A 16,677-nucleotide genomic window follows, 5' to 3' on the forward strand; every position below is an offset into this window, starting at 1 on the left:
ATTTTTGAGACCTGATACAAGAAGCAATGAGTGGCTTTGACTGTAAATCTGATGGTACTGCAGATGCATTCCCTGCTTTATTGTTTTTTATTTATTAAAAATTAATTTTAAAAAACTAAATAAATAAAATGTATTAAATAAGTCTTGAAACAAGCAATTTAGACTGTTGAGTCTTCGAATATTTGAGTATATTGGCATTTAAGATTTATTAGTTTCTATGCAAACCCAAGCTTTTTGCTGTCCTCTTGCCATGCGTACGATCTCAACCTCTTAGTCTCTCGGCAAAACCTGCCATGTTACCGCTGTTAACTGCAGTTAACAGCATCAGTTAGTTTACAATTTCAGTTAGGAAATCAGAATGAATAAAAGCAGTAAAGTTACATCTGCTGACATGATAACAGATGGTTTTTAGTGCTGGAAATTTGTTTATGCTCAAAATACCTGCTAACAGACATTACTAGGAATGATCATTTTCCTGAATTGTAGCTTCTTGAAGATTTATAAAGTCTGAATTGTAGCAAATGAAGCAATTTTGTACATTAGAATCTACATGCTGCCATTGTGCAGTTGCAACACGCTGATGAGCCCATGTGAATGTGTCAAATGTGCAGTGAAATTCCGATAAACTGCAAATCCCAAAGCCCGTCTTGCACTGCAGCAAAGCAGCAACTGCCCTTTGAGTTCAAGTGCATACAGGAAAACACCTAAATTCAATATTTTAGGTGAAAGAAGTGTCAAAGTATGGGTACAGTTAGCCAAAATGCCAGGCAGAGCTATTCACCCTCTACACATGGATGCAGATTTAACTGTATATGTCTGAATGCGTCAGGTCAGGGCCTGCACATCCTTTCCAGTGTGATGAGGAAAAAGGGGGATGTGATATTTGTAATGACAATGTTGTGGGAAAAAAATGCATCTCATGACAAGTAAAAAGCATGCGCTGTTCTTTAACCAATAATGCTTCTGCCTGATTTAGATAGCTGCAGGGGAATCTACGTTGTAACTTACAATGTAACTGGAAATCCTTTTTAACCCTATGCAGTTCCACATCATTCAGTCATTGCGGGCTCTTCCGATCTCATGTATAGTTACATTTCTCGGTAGATGCACATCAGGTTACGGCGTAGTTTTCCCATAGACATCTAAATCAGGCGTTATTTTGAAGTATCCCAGCCTTTTAGTGTAATTGAGCAAACCTCATTGTTTTCAAAGCAAAAGTGAAGCTCGTCAATGAGACAACTGTGAATACACACTCTTACGTGAGGTGTGATCCAGCAGCATGTGAGAATGCCAGGTGTTAATGCCATGTGCAGAGGGCGCCACATGTGAATGTTAAACATGAACAAAAAAACAAAATAAAAACACACACACACACACACAAAGGCTGGGAAGCTGAGTGACTGACACAGACACACACATGCAGAGGTGAGACAGTAACATTAAGAAACATGCGGGAGCGATGAGCGAGCCCAGTGATTAGCCATTGTGCCACATACTTGTTTGGGAGCTTCAGAAGCGGTGGTGTGAGCGTCAGTACCTCTGTGGAGTCCGTTAAAATCAAACCCAACTGTGGGGGGAGAAGGAGGATTGGGTGGGTGGGGGGGAGAGGAAGAGGAGGAGGAAGGAAGGGGGAGGGAGGATTTGGTTAAACGCTCTACCAGATCCACACAAGCAATTTTTTTTTTTTGGTCTACCACCACCACGCAAACAAAAAGCATTTTGACACCAGCACCCTTGTTAATAGAGGGGAGCTGGCAGTGATGATGGCGATGATGACGACGACGACGATGGTGGTGGTGGTGATGATGGTGATGGAATCTGGTGGAGGCGAGTCGGTGATTTAATATGACGCATGTTAATAGAGGCCTCGGGGTGGCTGGCCTTTTCTGTGCGTGTGCACGTCCATGCTGAAGACAACTGTCGGTGACAACATTAATTACAGCCCCTGTGAGTGTTTACAGAGCCTGTGCATGGGCATCTGTGTGTGTGTGTGTGTGTGTGTGTGTGTGTGTGTGTGTGTGTGTGTGTGTGTGTGTGTGTGTGTGTGTGTGTGTGTGTGTGTGTGTGTGTGTGTTTACAATAGAGCTTGGAGGGAAGCTGAGCTCTGCATCACTTACCATTTGGCCTCTGTCACTTAGAATCACTGGCTGTGCCACATATCATTCACACTCTCTATAAAGAAGCTACTTATCTCACTGTCTACTGTGATCACCGCTGGCCCGGCTGATGGACATGACAGGACAGGAGAGGGAAAGGAGAAGAAGAAGAGGAGGAGGAGGAGGAGGAGGCAGGAAATCAGGCAGCCAAGGAGAAGAGAGTATGCGAGGACAAAAAATAAAAGTGAAAATTAAAAAGAAAGAGAGGAAGGGAAAAGGAGGAGAGGGAAAGAATGTGAGGAAGAAACAAGAGAGAAAAGGGAAGAAAAGAACCAGAAATCAAAGAGGGGGGAGGAGAGTGGGGGAGTCTATGGATAAAGGAGAAGCAGGGATAGGGAGAAAGGCAAAATGAGACAGACGGAGGAGATAAAAAGACCGTAAAGGTGACAAGATGTGGAGACAAAAAGGAAAATAACTGAAGTGAGAAAGAAGACAAAGGATCTAGGATAGGAAATGAAAGGGAAAGAAAGGAGGGGAATGAAAAGCAGAGGGAATAAGTGAAAGTAGAGGAAGAGCCGGAGTATCTGAATCAAGCTGTTTAGTGAATGGCACTGGGATGCATGCAAATGGATTCGTAAGGCTGGCGTGGACAAATGCTGTTCTGCTTCATTAGAATGCACAATTCCATCTCTCTAATTGACATGTAATTAATAATGTATACAATTTGTCACAGGTCAGTATCCGGAGCAAATCATGTTTCAGTTTAAAAAATAGAGACAGCTGCCCAGCCCAGGGCGGGGAAGGACTCACAGACCGGTTGTCACACTCAACTGAACAAAAAGATCTGTTTTGATTTATTTTGCAGAATGCCGGGACGGAGCGGACGTACGGGGAGCCTGATGATGAAATATTGTTGAGAATGTGAATCCCTGTGCATATATCCTCTATATCTCATGTCGGCGTTTCTGGGTGGATAGATCTGTGTGCGCACAGGTGGTACAGGAATGAGTGACTAGTAAGAGAGGGGCTAGAAACTGGGAACATCTAATACTGCAGTAATAGCAAGTAGCTAAATAAAGTTGTACATGTTAAAGTAGAGCTCTGGACTTCCTTCCCTCGTTCCCCCCCCCCTTATTTCATATCTTTTGCATTTTGGGTAATTTAATGGTTTCTGTGACTGATGTTTTTGCACCTTGACTACTATACCATTGATCCTCTTTGAGTTGCTCTGTATAACTTTAGAAAGTCATAGTAGAGAACTTACTGCCGGAACTTTTCAAACAATAATCTTTGGTTTAGGGTTTGGAGATCCAGAGCTTTATTTGATGTCTTAAAAATAATTAATATTTCTAACTGTGCTCAGTGGTTTAAATGATATTACATTTGTTATAAGCTTGGTTTTTTTATTTTAGAGAAAACAATCACATTTTCTGTTTACTTGTGTAAAAAAAAAAAATGGTGCTCATGTCGTAAGGTGACAAACATTCAGCAGAATAATGTATTGTAAATTTTGCTTGCTGCAGTCCAGGGTTGTCACGATACTAGATTTTCACACTCAGTACTGACATAGAAAACTACAGTAACAAAATGGTGTGTATATGTGATGAATATTTTAAGACTGTAATGCAAAAAAGCACAAAAAAAGACAATATGTTTTGGAACCACTGCTAATCACATAAATTTGGTACTGTAGGCTGTCACTGCTTCTCTGTAGTTTCTGGCAGAACTTTATCAGCTTCAGTCTGGGATTTTAAGACTTTTTAGACACAAATAATTGTGTTATCCTGTCACTATCTACTAATATTACAGACAGGCAGGAGTGATAACATTTTTTGCCTAACTCACACATTAATATTATCATTTTATCATCAGCCATAGGCCCCAGCCGCTGCCTTAACGATAACCCAACAGACGGCTAATGCTGCTGTTGGGTTATTGCTAATAGGTAACGTTAAGGTGTGCACTGGCCAGATTAATATTTATTATAAATGTTTTAGTACTTCAGTGTTGTTAAAATGAGAGCTTCACTGTTGTTTAGCATTGTGAATGCCAATTATTCCAATCGCTCGTGAAGTTGTGTCAATTTGAGGAGGCGAAGATGGCCGCGTTGGTGTCAATACTGGTGCAAATAAGCATCTAATCTGTCATTTTTACTATCAATTAGCACATTCGCAGCCCTACTGCAGTCACAGGATTTCACTATACTTAGTTCATATGAATGGCCTTACATTTTGTCACAGTCAAATGTGCATTTGTTAGATTTTTTTTTTTTTTTCATTGTTTCAAATTTTTTGTGACAAGCAAATGTTGTGAAATCCACCTCAAAAAAAAGTGAGAGTGAAGACGATTTTAACCCAAGGCTTAGACACTTCTACATTAGATCCAGCATGTGTGTGACAAATATGTACTTGCTTCTGTTTGGGTTTTTGTTTTGTTTTTTTCCAGTGCGTAATGGCTGTATTCACCTGTATGGGATCTCATATGAGTTCGCAGGTGGCTGGGTTGGCTGAAACTCTTCCCACACTCATTGCAGAAATACTGTCCCTGCCGCATGAGAGACCTCAGCATCCCTGCGCACACACAAACACGTGAGGGAGGAAACACAGGATTAAATGGTGGCTCTGCAAATTCCAGAGGTCAAAACCACTGCAAGCCATTCTGGATTTAGAGGAGGCCAAATGCAGTGAATTTGAACTTTTGATTCTTAGAACAGAGATAAAACAACAACATCTATCTATCTATATATCTATCTATATAGATATATCTATATATATAGATATATATATATATCTATATATATAGGTGTAAGAAAATGGACTATTAGGGGACAAAGAATACTGAGTTTGAATAGGCTTTACATTTAGGATTTTTCTTTTAATAAAATGGGTCAAGAGTGAACATCAGAGTCATATTATTTCAAACAGGAAGACATTTTCACGTGGCAGTTTTTCCACAGCTTGACTAAAGACGTAAAGGTCGGATTCAGGCAGAAAGTGAGTGGGTGTACATAAAGCGCAGAGCCTGGCTGGAGCGGTGGAGGTAGGTAGCATCAGTAGTGGACTCGCGCAGGCATCATTAGTATGTCTAATGTGTCATTATGAGCGGCTAGCTCCAGGGGCTGGACTGCAGCTGTCACACAGCATCATCTCAGAGGCTGACAGCCAGACACACAAAGCGCACACACACACCGCATAAATTACAGGCAATTAAAACGCCCCGGCTGTGATGTGCCCGCTCCGCTGCCCGTGTGTCACATGTCAGGTGTGTGTGTGTGTGTGTGCGCATGTGTGTGTTGGCATGTGTATGAGTTATAAGAGTTGTATATATGCGTGTTTGGGCCAAGGGAGGAAAGTGAAGCACGGGCTGTGGCACACACTGGCATCATTTAGACACACACACATAATAATGCAACAACTGCGACATTACATGCACCGCTCACCTTTACATGTTCATGTCCTTAAAACGCGAAAAGAAATCAACTTGTTGATAACACACGCTCAAAGCTCGTAAGTCACAGTTTTCTTTGATGGCACGTGACTAAACGGACACTCCCGGGCTTCAGCCTTTTTGTTACGTCCTGCTTTTACGCAGTTATTTTTAATAACTAAACATTTAGACAAAAACCATCAATTTGCTATGCCAGCTTAATGCGGGTCAACAGGACGAACTTGTACATTTTATACTGCCGGAAAAGAACCGATTAACTTTGACGTCACAAATCTGAACTCACTCTTTGAGTTCACTATGCTACTTTTGCACACATCCTCCGAGATGAATCTGCAAAACTTTTAGGTAAACAAAATTAAACAGAGAACTCACCGACGCCTTTAACGCTACATGGATTTTACTTTAAAATTGATTTACAACAATGGGAAAGCGCAGGAAAATCAATCAACTTTTATCTCGCCACATCTAATGAGAGCTCTAAAGCTATAACGAGGCAGTATAAGAAAAACGCCACCGGGAAATTAATTGTTAAGGGGACAAGAAGCCCGCCTGTGCTTTGTTAACCAGATGGAATGCATACTAAAAAGTGGTTAAAAAGAGCAGGAATTCACCATAAAGAAACCCGCTCTGTGTTCATAATTTCGACAGCTATGCAGCAAAGACACGTCACTCGTGCTGGATTTTTCTTTTCCCCCTGCGTTGCATGTAAATGCAGGGGCAGCACGAGGACGAGAGACATTTAAGGATGGTCTACTTAATGACTACACACATGCGTGCTTGCCTCGGACCTCTCTCGTTGACAAAAAAGAGGCCTGGAGATTCAGGGGTGCTTTCACTGAGGACGCATAAACACCATAAGCTTAAGGCCTGGCATATACCTGGGAAGTGCCCATAACTCTGGTACATTTGTGTATGTGTGTAGGCAGAGAGGGAGGGATGTAAGGGGGGGGCAGCTGCGGGAACAAGGAGGACAGGGATGCGGAAGAGGTGACAGAGAGTGTCTCTGGCAGCCCGACTGCTGGCCTCTGGATACTCTACTTCTACTCTGGGCCGCCAGCCCTTCTCACTGACGCACTAATGAAAGACAAGACAGAGCTGGACGGAAAACACAAGCAGACACGCGCACACTCGTACACATATTACAGAGAGAAAGGGAGAAAGACTCAGTTGCTCAAAAAAGGTCACTTTATCGCATGTGACTCAAAGGGCTAAGGCAGATCGTGACGATATGCGCCTGGACGGGTGACAGCGATGTCATGCGTCTGCTCTGGGGCTGTTGTCTTTGACCCCTGGCTCCACACAGCCCCACTTGACCTCAGAGACACAACTGAAAATGGGCAAATAATACGGATGTTCGGTAATGACCATTTCCAAAGCAGCTGGTGGGGTAATTATTCTGTCTCATCTCTCTCTTTGCCTCTTCTGTTCCCTCTCTCTGTTTTTCCTCCCTCCATTCGCATCTGTGCGAGTCTCTCGTCAGGCAGAGCCGTGACCTAAACAGTTTGTGACAGCTTTCTGGGAGAGTGGAGCTGGAGAGTAGGCATGCCTCGCAGACCTGAGAGTAGCAAAGGTTCTCTCACGTCTTTCACGATTACAAAAAAATAAATAAATAAATAGAGGCTACACAGACACATACACACACGTTCCTTTTGCATCTAAAAATTTCAGGCACATATGGACACACATGCTGCCTCAGATAAAGACTTTCATTATGCCTCACAAACATGCGAGCACACATGTGCGCTCGTTTAATGGATCCCATCGTTATTAAAAATCTCATCAGACTGTGTGTGTGTTTGCCTGTCGATCACTTTCTCCCAGATGGAGTGCCAAGTGTGTGAGATAAAGAGAAATATGTGTGCCTGGATGTTTGAGGCTGCTGGTGTCTTTTTCTTCTTTAGCTTGTCAGGTTTAATCACTTCTACTCATATCAGCTGAAAAAAGTTGCTCAGACACTGGAAAATACTCTTCTACATACTCCTGACATTTGGCAAAGCCAAGGCCCTCTGGGCATTTTGGATGTGAGCTTATGATGAGGGACTTTCTGTGTGTGTGTGCTTTTTCCAATGTTTGGCATTATAAAAACACAATAAAACACAACTTGGACTACGCCACTGCTAATTTTCACAAACAAAAGTAAATCAGCCATAAAAATAAATAAATAAATAAATAAATAAATAAATAGATGCCTACCAGTAGGATCCATGAGGGCATTGGCTGCACCCCAGCGGTGGTACAGGGTAGCAAATTCATGAGGGCTGTAGTTTTTGAGGAAGCCGAGGACGTCACTTGGCGTCTCTGGTGTCTCTGTAATCGGCTCCTGCTTTACCTCCCTGCGAGCCTCTGAAGGTAATGAAGAAGAGGATGAGGAGGGACAGGAGGAATTCTGAAAAGCGCCACCCTGCGCCTGCGAGGCACCAAAGTTGGGTCCTGCAGTTGAACTATGGGTAATGGTGCTGGGCCTCGTAGCGTTAGCCCGAACCTGGCTGTGAGGATTGGGAAGCTGCTGATGAGGGGTGCCCCTAGCTCGACTGTACTCTGCTAGGCCGTGTTTGCTAGACAGCATGAACCCCAGTCCCTCTTGGGGCAACAAGTAGCGGTCAGCTCTGGAAAATGTAGCGGAGCCGGCAGTTGGGGCTGAGGGGCGTGAAGGGGTGCCAGTGTTCTTCTCCAAGGAGCTGGAGGATGACAGCGAGCTTCCCCGCGGGTACACTTCTACTTTGGGTCTGAAGCGTGACTGATGAGTGTGGTCCTCCGTGGGTCTGATGTTGCTGCTGCCTGGTCGTGCTGGGACTCTCCCAGCTTGGGTGCCCAAGCTAGAAGAGGGGCCCCTTGAGGAAGAGGCACAGGGGGCAAAAGATGATGATGGTGTGGCTGAATAACTGGCTGGCTTGCTCTTTTTTAGAGCCTCGCTAGAGCACGATGGAGGCCGTGTGCGCTGGGTGCGCATCAGCGAAGGGAGAGGCTGACACTCCTTCCCTTCCAGGAAAGGTGGAGGTCCTGTGCGTCTCCTAGAGGATAACGAACTGTCCTTGGACCCTTTTGAGTTGGTTTTAAGAGCCCATTTAGGAGCCAGATTGGAACTATTGCCATTAATGCGGTGAGCCACAGTCTGGTGCATCCAGAGCACCTCGGGGTAGCGGGTGGAGTGAGAGCAGAAGGAGCACTTGTGGCTAGGGAGGCTTTTCTTGTCCAAGGCTAAAGAGGCTATACCCCTGATGCCCTCAGCCCTGACACATAGATCCAAAGGTGCTACGCTGGGATCGAGTGCAGTGGACTGAGCTGAACGGTAGCCAGGAGGGGATGTAGAGTTGTTTACTCCATGAAGAAGCGCTTTCTTAAGTTTGATATTACTGCTGGGAGTTCCTCTGTCCGAGCTGGGACTGGGAATGCTGCTGGATCTATCTTTAGAGGCAGGTGGATGTTGGACACGGACATGAGTTAAATAGGCCTGTGAATCTGTGGCGACAAAGTCACACATGCTGCAGATGTAAGGCTTCTCATCTGTAGGGAAAAGCAACAACAACAAAAAGGTCAGTGGCTACAAAGGATGTCATATTGATTATAGTTTAATACACTTAATAGTTAACCCAGGGATCATTTCTTTCACATTCATGTTGGTTCATCTAGATGTAGTTTTAGTAAATGTCCACCAGGCTGCAGTATTGATCAGTCTTTCCAAAACCTCTCTTTTTATTTTATGCATACTAAAATAAAACAATTATATCTACTAATGCAAGAATATACACAATAGCAGAAAACAAAACAAAGCAAAACAAAATTACATTTTAACATTTCATTAGCTATTTATAAGATTTGGTATTTGTTCAGTAATAGTCCGTGACCATGCAAAACTCATGTGAAGGTTTTGTATAAATATTTGAATATTATTTCAGAGAGATGTACATTTCCTTGGCAACTGCTGGGCTGTTTTATAGTCCATATGGATTGAAATAGTTACAACATAGCATCAAACATTGCCATAGAGTTCAATAAACTCCTTATTGACATATAAACAAATGAGGAGTGTTACAGGGCTGTAAAACTGGTTTATTTACTGGCACGCTCTTATGCTGGCACTGCTTTACATTGCATGTGTTAAATGTACTGAGCCAATGCTGCTAAGCATTGCAGGTGCAGTTCTATAAACTCTCCACAAGGTGGCAGTATTGACAGGTTTCTAACAGTGAATGTCATTGTTATGACTGGATTTCCCTAAGTGTCCAAATTTTCAACAGGAACAGAGATCATTAATAATGATATCAAACTGAATAGAAACACTAGTAATAGATGTAGAATGAGTAGCAATATTTGGATGTGAAAAGGTTTTAAATAAAAAATATATATGAGGAAGAACAATCCTAAAGTTAGACTTTTTCAGTATGAAAGACTGCCAGAGGCAGGGTAATCGCACATGCAGACTCATATATATGATAAAATACATCAGATACTCTAAGTAGCACATTATTGTATTCTCCATAATCCCTCCTCTGTTTTTACAGCACCAGCAATCTGCCATCTGTTTTTCATTTGGCTTCCTGTTGGCAACGTTGGCCAGCGCTCACAGCCCAGGACCCTGCCAAAGGTAAAGCGTGGGACAGGGTAGACTACCAGTTAGAGTGGAACAACTGATGTTTTCTGGTTACCAAACCAGTACTTTTATTATTCAGTTAATAACCAGTGGTGTGGGGTCATCATATAAAGGGTGGAGTACACAAGTATTTGTCTTACTAAACACAAATTTTAAAAAAACTGCATTTCCACAAATAGTGTGGTGGCTCGAAAGGAGCGTCCTCTCAGCCTGTATGGCCTTTCACTGGAAAGTGACGCTATAAATAACCAATCCCTCAAACATCAGGCGGCTTGGCTGGCTCAGTGGTAAGGAGAGTGGATGAGTGACAGTGGAAGTGTCACAGGAGGTAACCTTAGAGATTAGAAGAGTCAGCAGGCAGACGAGGAAGAAAGGTAACGAGGAAAAGGATGGATGGCCAGATAAATAAAATCTTTTGCTGCTTGAGAATAAAACACATTGGTTAATTGCTGAATCCTAAATACGTTTTCATCGCTAAATGTTAATTTAATGTTTCAACAGACTGATCCTGACACCCTCTGTGTATAAAATCCAACCTGACCTCAGTGACAGTGATCTCTGATGAAGAGACGTTATCTAAGCTAGATAGAACTGCTCGGATATTGGAACGGTGGATTCAGCGGTGTTTGCTACCTTCATTTCACCTTTGCCCTTCCCTCGATGAAGCAATGTGCACACTAAACTATAGTTTTGCATCACTGTTGTACACACGTAAAAATATTTTTTAAATGTTTAAAAGAGATTTTAGGCATTTCTAGTATAACTAACACAATCTCACACAGTCAAGCGCAATCTCAGATTGTTCTTTTTAGAGAGTGAATTCCTCACAGTGCTGCACAACTATAAAAAAAAAAGTCAGAGCCTGCCTTGAATGACTTTTTGATGTTCCCAGTAATGCTAATAATTTGTTATTATATAATAAACAATACCAGTGTGTTAAGGGAAGCAAGCAAACATGTGTTCATGGCTGAGACACAAATCAAACAGAGAAAAAAAAATCATATTCACACACATATAAGCAGGAGGGAGGTGAGGGGAGTTTCCTGAGACAGGAAGACCTGAAATAGCGCACAGCTCGATCAGGCCTGAAGAAATGCTGCTGCTATTTTTGCATTTCTGTACTAGCAGGGAGGAAAAGAAACAATCACAACAATTCTATGCTATCCGCCGTCCTGTAGCTGTGCAGACAGAAATCTGAAGTTTGAAAGATAAACAGCAGAGAGCTGTAACGCAGGAATTCTTCCTTTAGCATTTTTAACCCATGATTATGGGTGTCCTTTCTTCTTCTTCTCCTTTTTTTTTTTCTTTGCTTAGCAGTGTTTATTGGTTGTGGAGGTGAAAAAAATGATAGGCATTCCAAAAATGTCCTCTGCTCTGCTGACATGCCGCTGAAAGGCACAAACTCTCATTTAACTGCTAACCCTTCATTGTTCTGCATTACATAATAATAGCACTGTTGTAAACTGACTTTCCGGCAACTGTTAAAGTTTATTGACCATATATAATGGTATCTAACAGCGGCACTCTGTTTTTATAGAGTGCCGTGCACAAATATGTAACTTGGACATTTTGCCACATGGTGGCTCTACTTTCCACTCTATAAAGGCTGATGAGCTGAGAAGCTGCAGCTTCACAAAGCACATTTCATCAGCAGATATTTACTGCAAGGCTTTAAAAGCACTACAATCGCTCCTGAGCCTAAAATCCTTCAAGATATGGTTCTACACTTAGGTTTCACATGATATATTTTGATAGAATTGTTGGTCATAGCTTATTTAACTAGACTCCTTATCATCACATTAATTGATCCTCAGCTCTTTGCGTATATTATATATTAAATATTATGTGGCATCTATAATGGAAGAGGGTTATTTCAAACAAATAAAAAGGGAATAAAACCAGATTAAGCCAATAGAAAATACTGTTTACTAACCCGAAAGCTCTTCAGAGTTTGCAGTACCCATCTCTGAGGCCTGGTCTCCAAGGGTGGAAGCTGGTGGAGAATCTCCATATCCCGGGGTGCTGGGCCAGCTGGGAGAGCCTGACTCTGGGTCACTGGTGGAGCCCCATCGCTCATCTCTTGCGCTTCTTTCCTTGTCTCCAACAGAGGCTCTGCCTCCATCCTTCCTGTGAACCCGCTGGTGGACGATCATCTGGTGACGGCTGCGGAACACCTTGCCACACTCAAAGCACTCGTTGGATTTGCAGGAAGAAGCTTGCGAATGGGATGGGCGCCTTCTGTCCTGACGAGACGAAGGCCGGTACTCAGAATCACTGAGGCTGTCTGGTGTCCGGTCCCCTGAAGAGGTGTGGCTTCCCAAACCGGAGCTGCTGCGTCTACCCGAACTGCGTTTCTCTTGACCTTGCAGGACATAACGGCTGCTCTCCTTTTCAAAAACCACAGCAGCACCAGCTAGGGCTTCCTCTCCGATACTTCCTGCCCCGCAAGAGGCCTTGTAACTAGACTCCACTGGCTCCACAACCCTTCCTTTAGTGGCTAACTGCCAGGCCTGGTAACTGCAAACTGGATCTAGCTCTGGGATTCTTTGACCTATTATCTTTTCCTCACTTTCCTCTGTTTCATCCTGGTTCTTTCCCTCAAAAGGCTGGAGGTTTAAGTAGTCAAGGAAACGTTTCTTAGCAACTGGGGAGTCCTCATCATCATCGGGCCTCCCTTGGCTTGGGGACTTCCTGCTATAGCCGAGACTGTGAACTTTATCGTGGGCTCTTAGGCTCTCTCTGTTGTGAAACAGGTTTCCACATTTGGAGCACATTTGGTAGACAGAAGTAACGGAGCCGGTAACAATATCAGGATCCTGGGCTACATCATTGATGGTGGCTGGATGCTCAGTTGACTCTGCTTTTGACCGTGACCTAGATTTGGTGTTGTGTGTTTTCATGTGAGATTTGAGAAACCACGCTTCGCGGAAACGTCTCCCACAGATGCGACAGCAGTGATCCAGGATCCCCGCGTGTTTCTTCATATGCGACTTCAAGAACCAGGATTGGGAGAAGACCTGACCACAAGTCTCACAAGGGAAGGTCCCGTCACTCTGGGGCTGGATGACGTCAGCTTCGGCCGCAGCCTCTTCCTTGACAGCGGTCTCCTCTTCTGTGTCTGCTGTTATGTGGACCTTCTCAATGTGGCTGAGGAGCTGGTCTTCTCGCTGGGCCTCGTAGCCGCACAAACGGCAACAGTAAGGCCGCTGCTCAGTGACGGACTTTTCCCTTTTCATGCTCCTCACAGGGACTTTCCTACGGGTTTCCTCACCGCCATCCCCATTTATCATCCGGTTACAGGCAGAGCTGCTCTTGGTTGGGCTGGTGCCTCCATCGAGACCCTCTGAAACCCTCATCTCCTCCTCCTCAGCACCACCCTCTTCATCCTCATTGGAGTGGTGGCTAGACAGCGTGCCCAGCTTGTGACTGCGAATGTGGACTTTGAGGTTGCCCTTCTGCGAGGCTCTGTGGTCACAGTAGGGGCATTTGTAAGGGCGCGCACCCGTGTGGCGTCTCATATGCTGCGACAAAGAGCTAAGGAAAGGAAAGCTGCGTCCACAGATGTTGCAGTCGTAACTCCCAGGAGTTTTGTCGTCCTCGGCCTCCATCTCATTTTTAGGGTTGGCTTTGTCTACGCTCAACTTCTCCTTCTGACCTCCTGCCTGAGTCTCCATTACGTCCACACTGTCTCTGGGATTCATGGTATGAATTAAACTACCCTGTCTAGGTGGCCGTTCATAAGCTCAAAAAGTATTTATAACTACTGCTATCTGCAGCTGTACATCTAGAGATGTTTGATGCGTCCTTGTTGGCACGTTAAAAACACTATCTGCCTTCAATCATTCAATCAGGCTACTAAAATAGCAGCTGAAGTCTAGTCACTGGATGCCACGCAATATAGCCATCCTCGGTGACTCAAATCACAAACAGCTACTTGTCATTTGCTCTCTCTCGGGGTCGAAAAGGTCGGCATATAATAACTGAGATTTAAACAATCTCTTTGTCAAAATAATGTGAAAGTTTCACGCAGTTTCATGTCATTGTGTCGGTGGAGTGGCATGTCTGAAGGTCTCTGCCTCAGAGGCGGTCATTCGCTACTCTTCTGGTCTTCATTGTACTGCCAAACGGCGAGCGTTCTTTAAGCGGGGACCCACACGTATACTATCCACCTGTGAATAAAAATGAGAAAGGCATGTTAGTTCAGCTGCAGCGCATCATTTCAAGAAGACTTTTAGTTTTCTAAATCCACCTCAACAAACCACTGTAGTGGCTGTGTACACGGCCATAGATGTATATGCCACATCCGGGCTTATCAGATGCAAGGATCTCGGGGTCTGACATATTCTTATTTAAAAAAAAAAAAACAACCTTTATCCTGCTTGTTGGAGTTCCGATGGAAGAAATGTTAAAACGAAGCAACGAGGAATAACATTTGAGATGTTGTTTATGATTTGTTACTTTGTGCTGACTTAATTATAAAGTCACTAACCTAACACAAAGCTACACAGGCTTGTGTAAGGTAAAGAAAGATGTCTTTGCATCTTTTACTATGATGGAGCCCTAACGTATAAGTGTCTGTGTGTTAAATCTGCTTCATAACCATCACGTGCGTCCCTGAATTGTACCTCCAAAGCCATGTGAAGCTGCACAGCCCTGCGCAAATGGACTTGTTTTGTACCTAGACTCCCAACAGAAAGTCAGCAGTCACTGACAGCACTGCTGAGAAAAAGACACAATGAGCCAAATGACTCATCCATAGCTCTCATTTCAAGTCACACTTTAAAATGATGGACTAATTGTCACTTTTTGCAGCAGAACTTTTTTTTTTTAAAAAAAAAAGCAGCTGCAGAATCTTCCTTTTGAAGATTTCATAATAGAACTATTACAGTTACTATCAACCTACAGTAAGCATTTTGGTATGAATACTTTATCATGAATGCAGTTCCATGCTCATAATAGCAATGTTTACAAGTTTAGCAAGTATAATATGCTCCAATATAAATTCGAAGAGTAATAATGCTAATGAGCACTAAAATCACAGTTCAGATTCTGCCATTAGTATTCATAAACATGTATTCATATACATACCATAGTATGTATGGCTACCCTATTCAAAAAGCAGCTTCCTAACCTAAGGACCACAAAGCTCACTGTGGTGATAAACACTTGACCTTCTTGCCCACCGAACAGTCTGACAAAAATGTACAGGGTTTAGGTGTGTGTTCGTGTGTGTGTGTGTGTGTGTCTATAGGACACTGTGAGTCTGTATCTTGCACTGTTCGCTGCCACTATGCACGTGCATGTGTGTGCTGTGATTGTGCACGAGTCGGGTGGGGATGTGGGTGGGAGGAGAGCGTGGGGGCTCTGACACAATGGCTGAGTCGACACTTTACACAATCAGGGTTGTAGTTGGGTGGGGGTTGTGCTGGAGGAGTGGTGGTGGTGGGGGGGGGGGGGGGGGGGGTCGCTTTCACATCAGCAACATCAGCAGTGCCACCATATTCCCTCCCCACAGTGGCCTCATGCACCCGTCTCAACTGATTCTATCACATGACAGGGATCTTAAGTACACAACAGGAAGTGGCTCTTCAGACAGTTTGCTTTGCTCTATTTCTCGACTGGAGTTGAATGGGGTCAGAGAGAGAGTCAAACAGAAAGAGACAGATAAGAGAGAGCGATGAGACAAACAGAAACTTCCGTGTTGACTGCATACACAGTATTTCCATGAACAGGTGAAATACTGATTTTCTTAAACTGTTTGTGTCTACGCCATTTCTTTATACCAACAATCCTGAAAATCCAGGCCCAACCTGAATTAGCCACAGTGTACCCTGCATACTGTTCAAAGTGCCTCCTTTTCACCATATTGACGTTTTTCCTCATGGGCTGTCCCACTCTTTCACAATACTGATAAAAAGGTCATTCACATCTTTATTCTTTTCTACCCGTCAGCTCATTAAAACATCAATGCATAAGACAGCCCTGTTGATTTAAAACAAGGAAACATTTTCCTTTATAAAACCGGACACATCATATAAGTTACTATCACAAAACTCTCAAGCATGAAATGATTTCCATGGGAAACCTGCCTGAAAGCATGAACTATGTGAAATCTGACTGACAACATTATTACAGGCTTATACATAAAGTGTCAGAACCCGTGAGCTGAGTTACTGCCGAGCTCTAATTATAAGTGGATAATTGATCATAATCATAAGAGTATAAGGTGGTGGAGGAGGAAAGTTAGCACCAGAACAATCATGTGTCTTAAATTCTTGCACTGAAAATGACTACCCTGCACCAAAGCTATCTATCTCTCAAGAATGATTTATGCTATTGAAATCAGCCTCAGTAGGCTACCATGCTTCCTCTGGGTGAGCTTAGTCTGCTAAGATTTCTAGTGAAGACGTACCATTGCTGCCATAAGTGCAGCTGTGCCTCACATTACCCTGAAATAAAGTACTGTATCAGATTGAGACAACTGTCTAAACATAATACAGTTTATCATAATCAATTTCTGTTTAACTGAAAACTCTCAACCTG

The 16,677-nt window shown here is 43.4% G+C and overlaps 1 protein-coding gene across 6 annotated transcripts in view; it reads right to left on the bottom strand.

Moving 5' to 3' along the window:
- Positions 1-16,677, bottom strand: part of znf516 (zinc finger protein 516) — a 49,698-nt gene that overhangs the window by 5,923 nt on the left and 27,098 nt on the right. For 5 of the 6 annotated variants that reach the window (XM_035909506.2, XM_035909504.2, XM_087848093.1 and 2 more), the window contains 3 exons: positions 12,068-14,303; positions 7,737-9,047; positions 4,562-4,666 (listed from right to left, as the gene is read on the bottom strand). In XM_035909506.2, the coding sequence (XP_035765399.2) occupies positions 4,562-4,666; positions 7,737-9,047; positions 12,068-13,835 (3,184 nt within the window). In that variant the 5' untranslated portion in view covers positions 13,836-14,303. Of the gene's footprint in view, positions 1-1,496; positions 1,568-4,561; positions 4,667-7,736; positions 9,048-12,067; positions 14,304-16,677 lie in introns of all 6 variants that reach the window. The other variant, XM_006794873.3, reaches the window with a different exon arrangement.

This window comes from Neolamprologus brichardi, chromosome 11 (assembly GCF_056152115.1).
Source record: "Neolamprologus brichardi isolate AB-2024 chromosome 11, ASM5615211v1, whole genome shotgun sequence".
Classification (NCBI taxonomy): Eukaryota; Metazoa; Chordata; class Actinopteri; order Cichliformes; family Cichlidae; genus Neolamprologus; species Neolamprologus brichardi.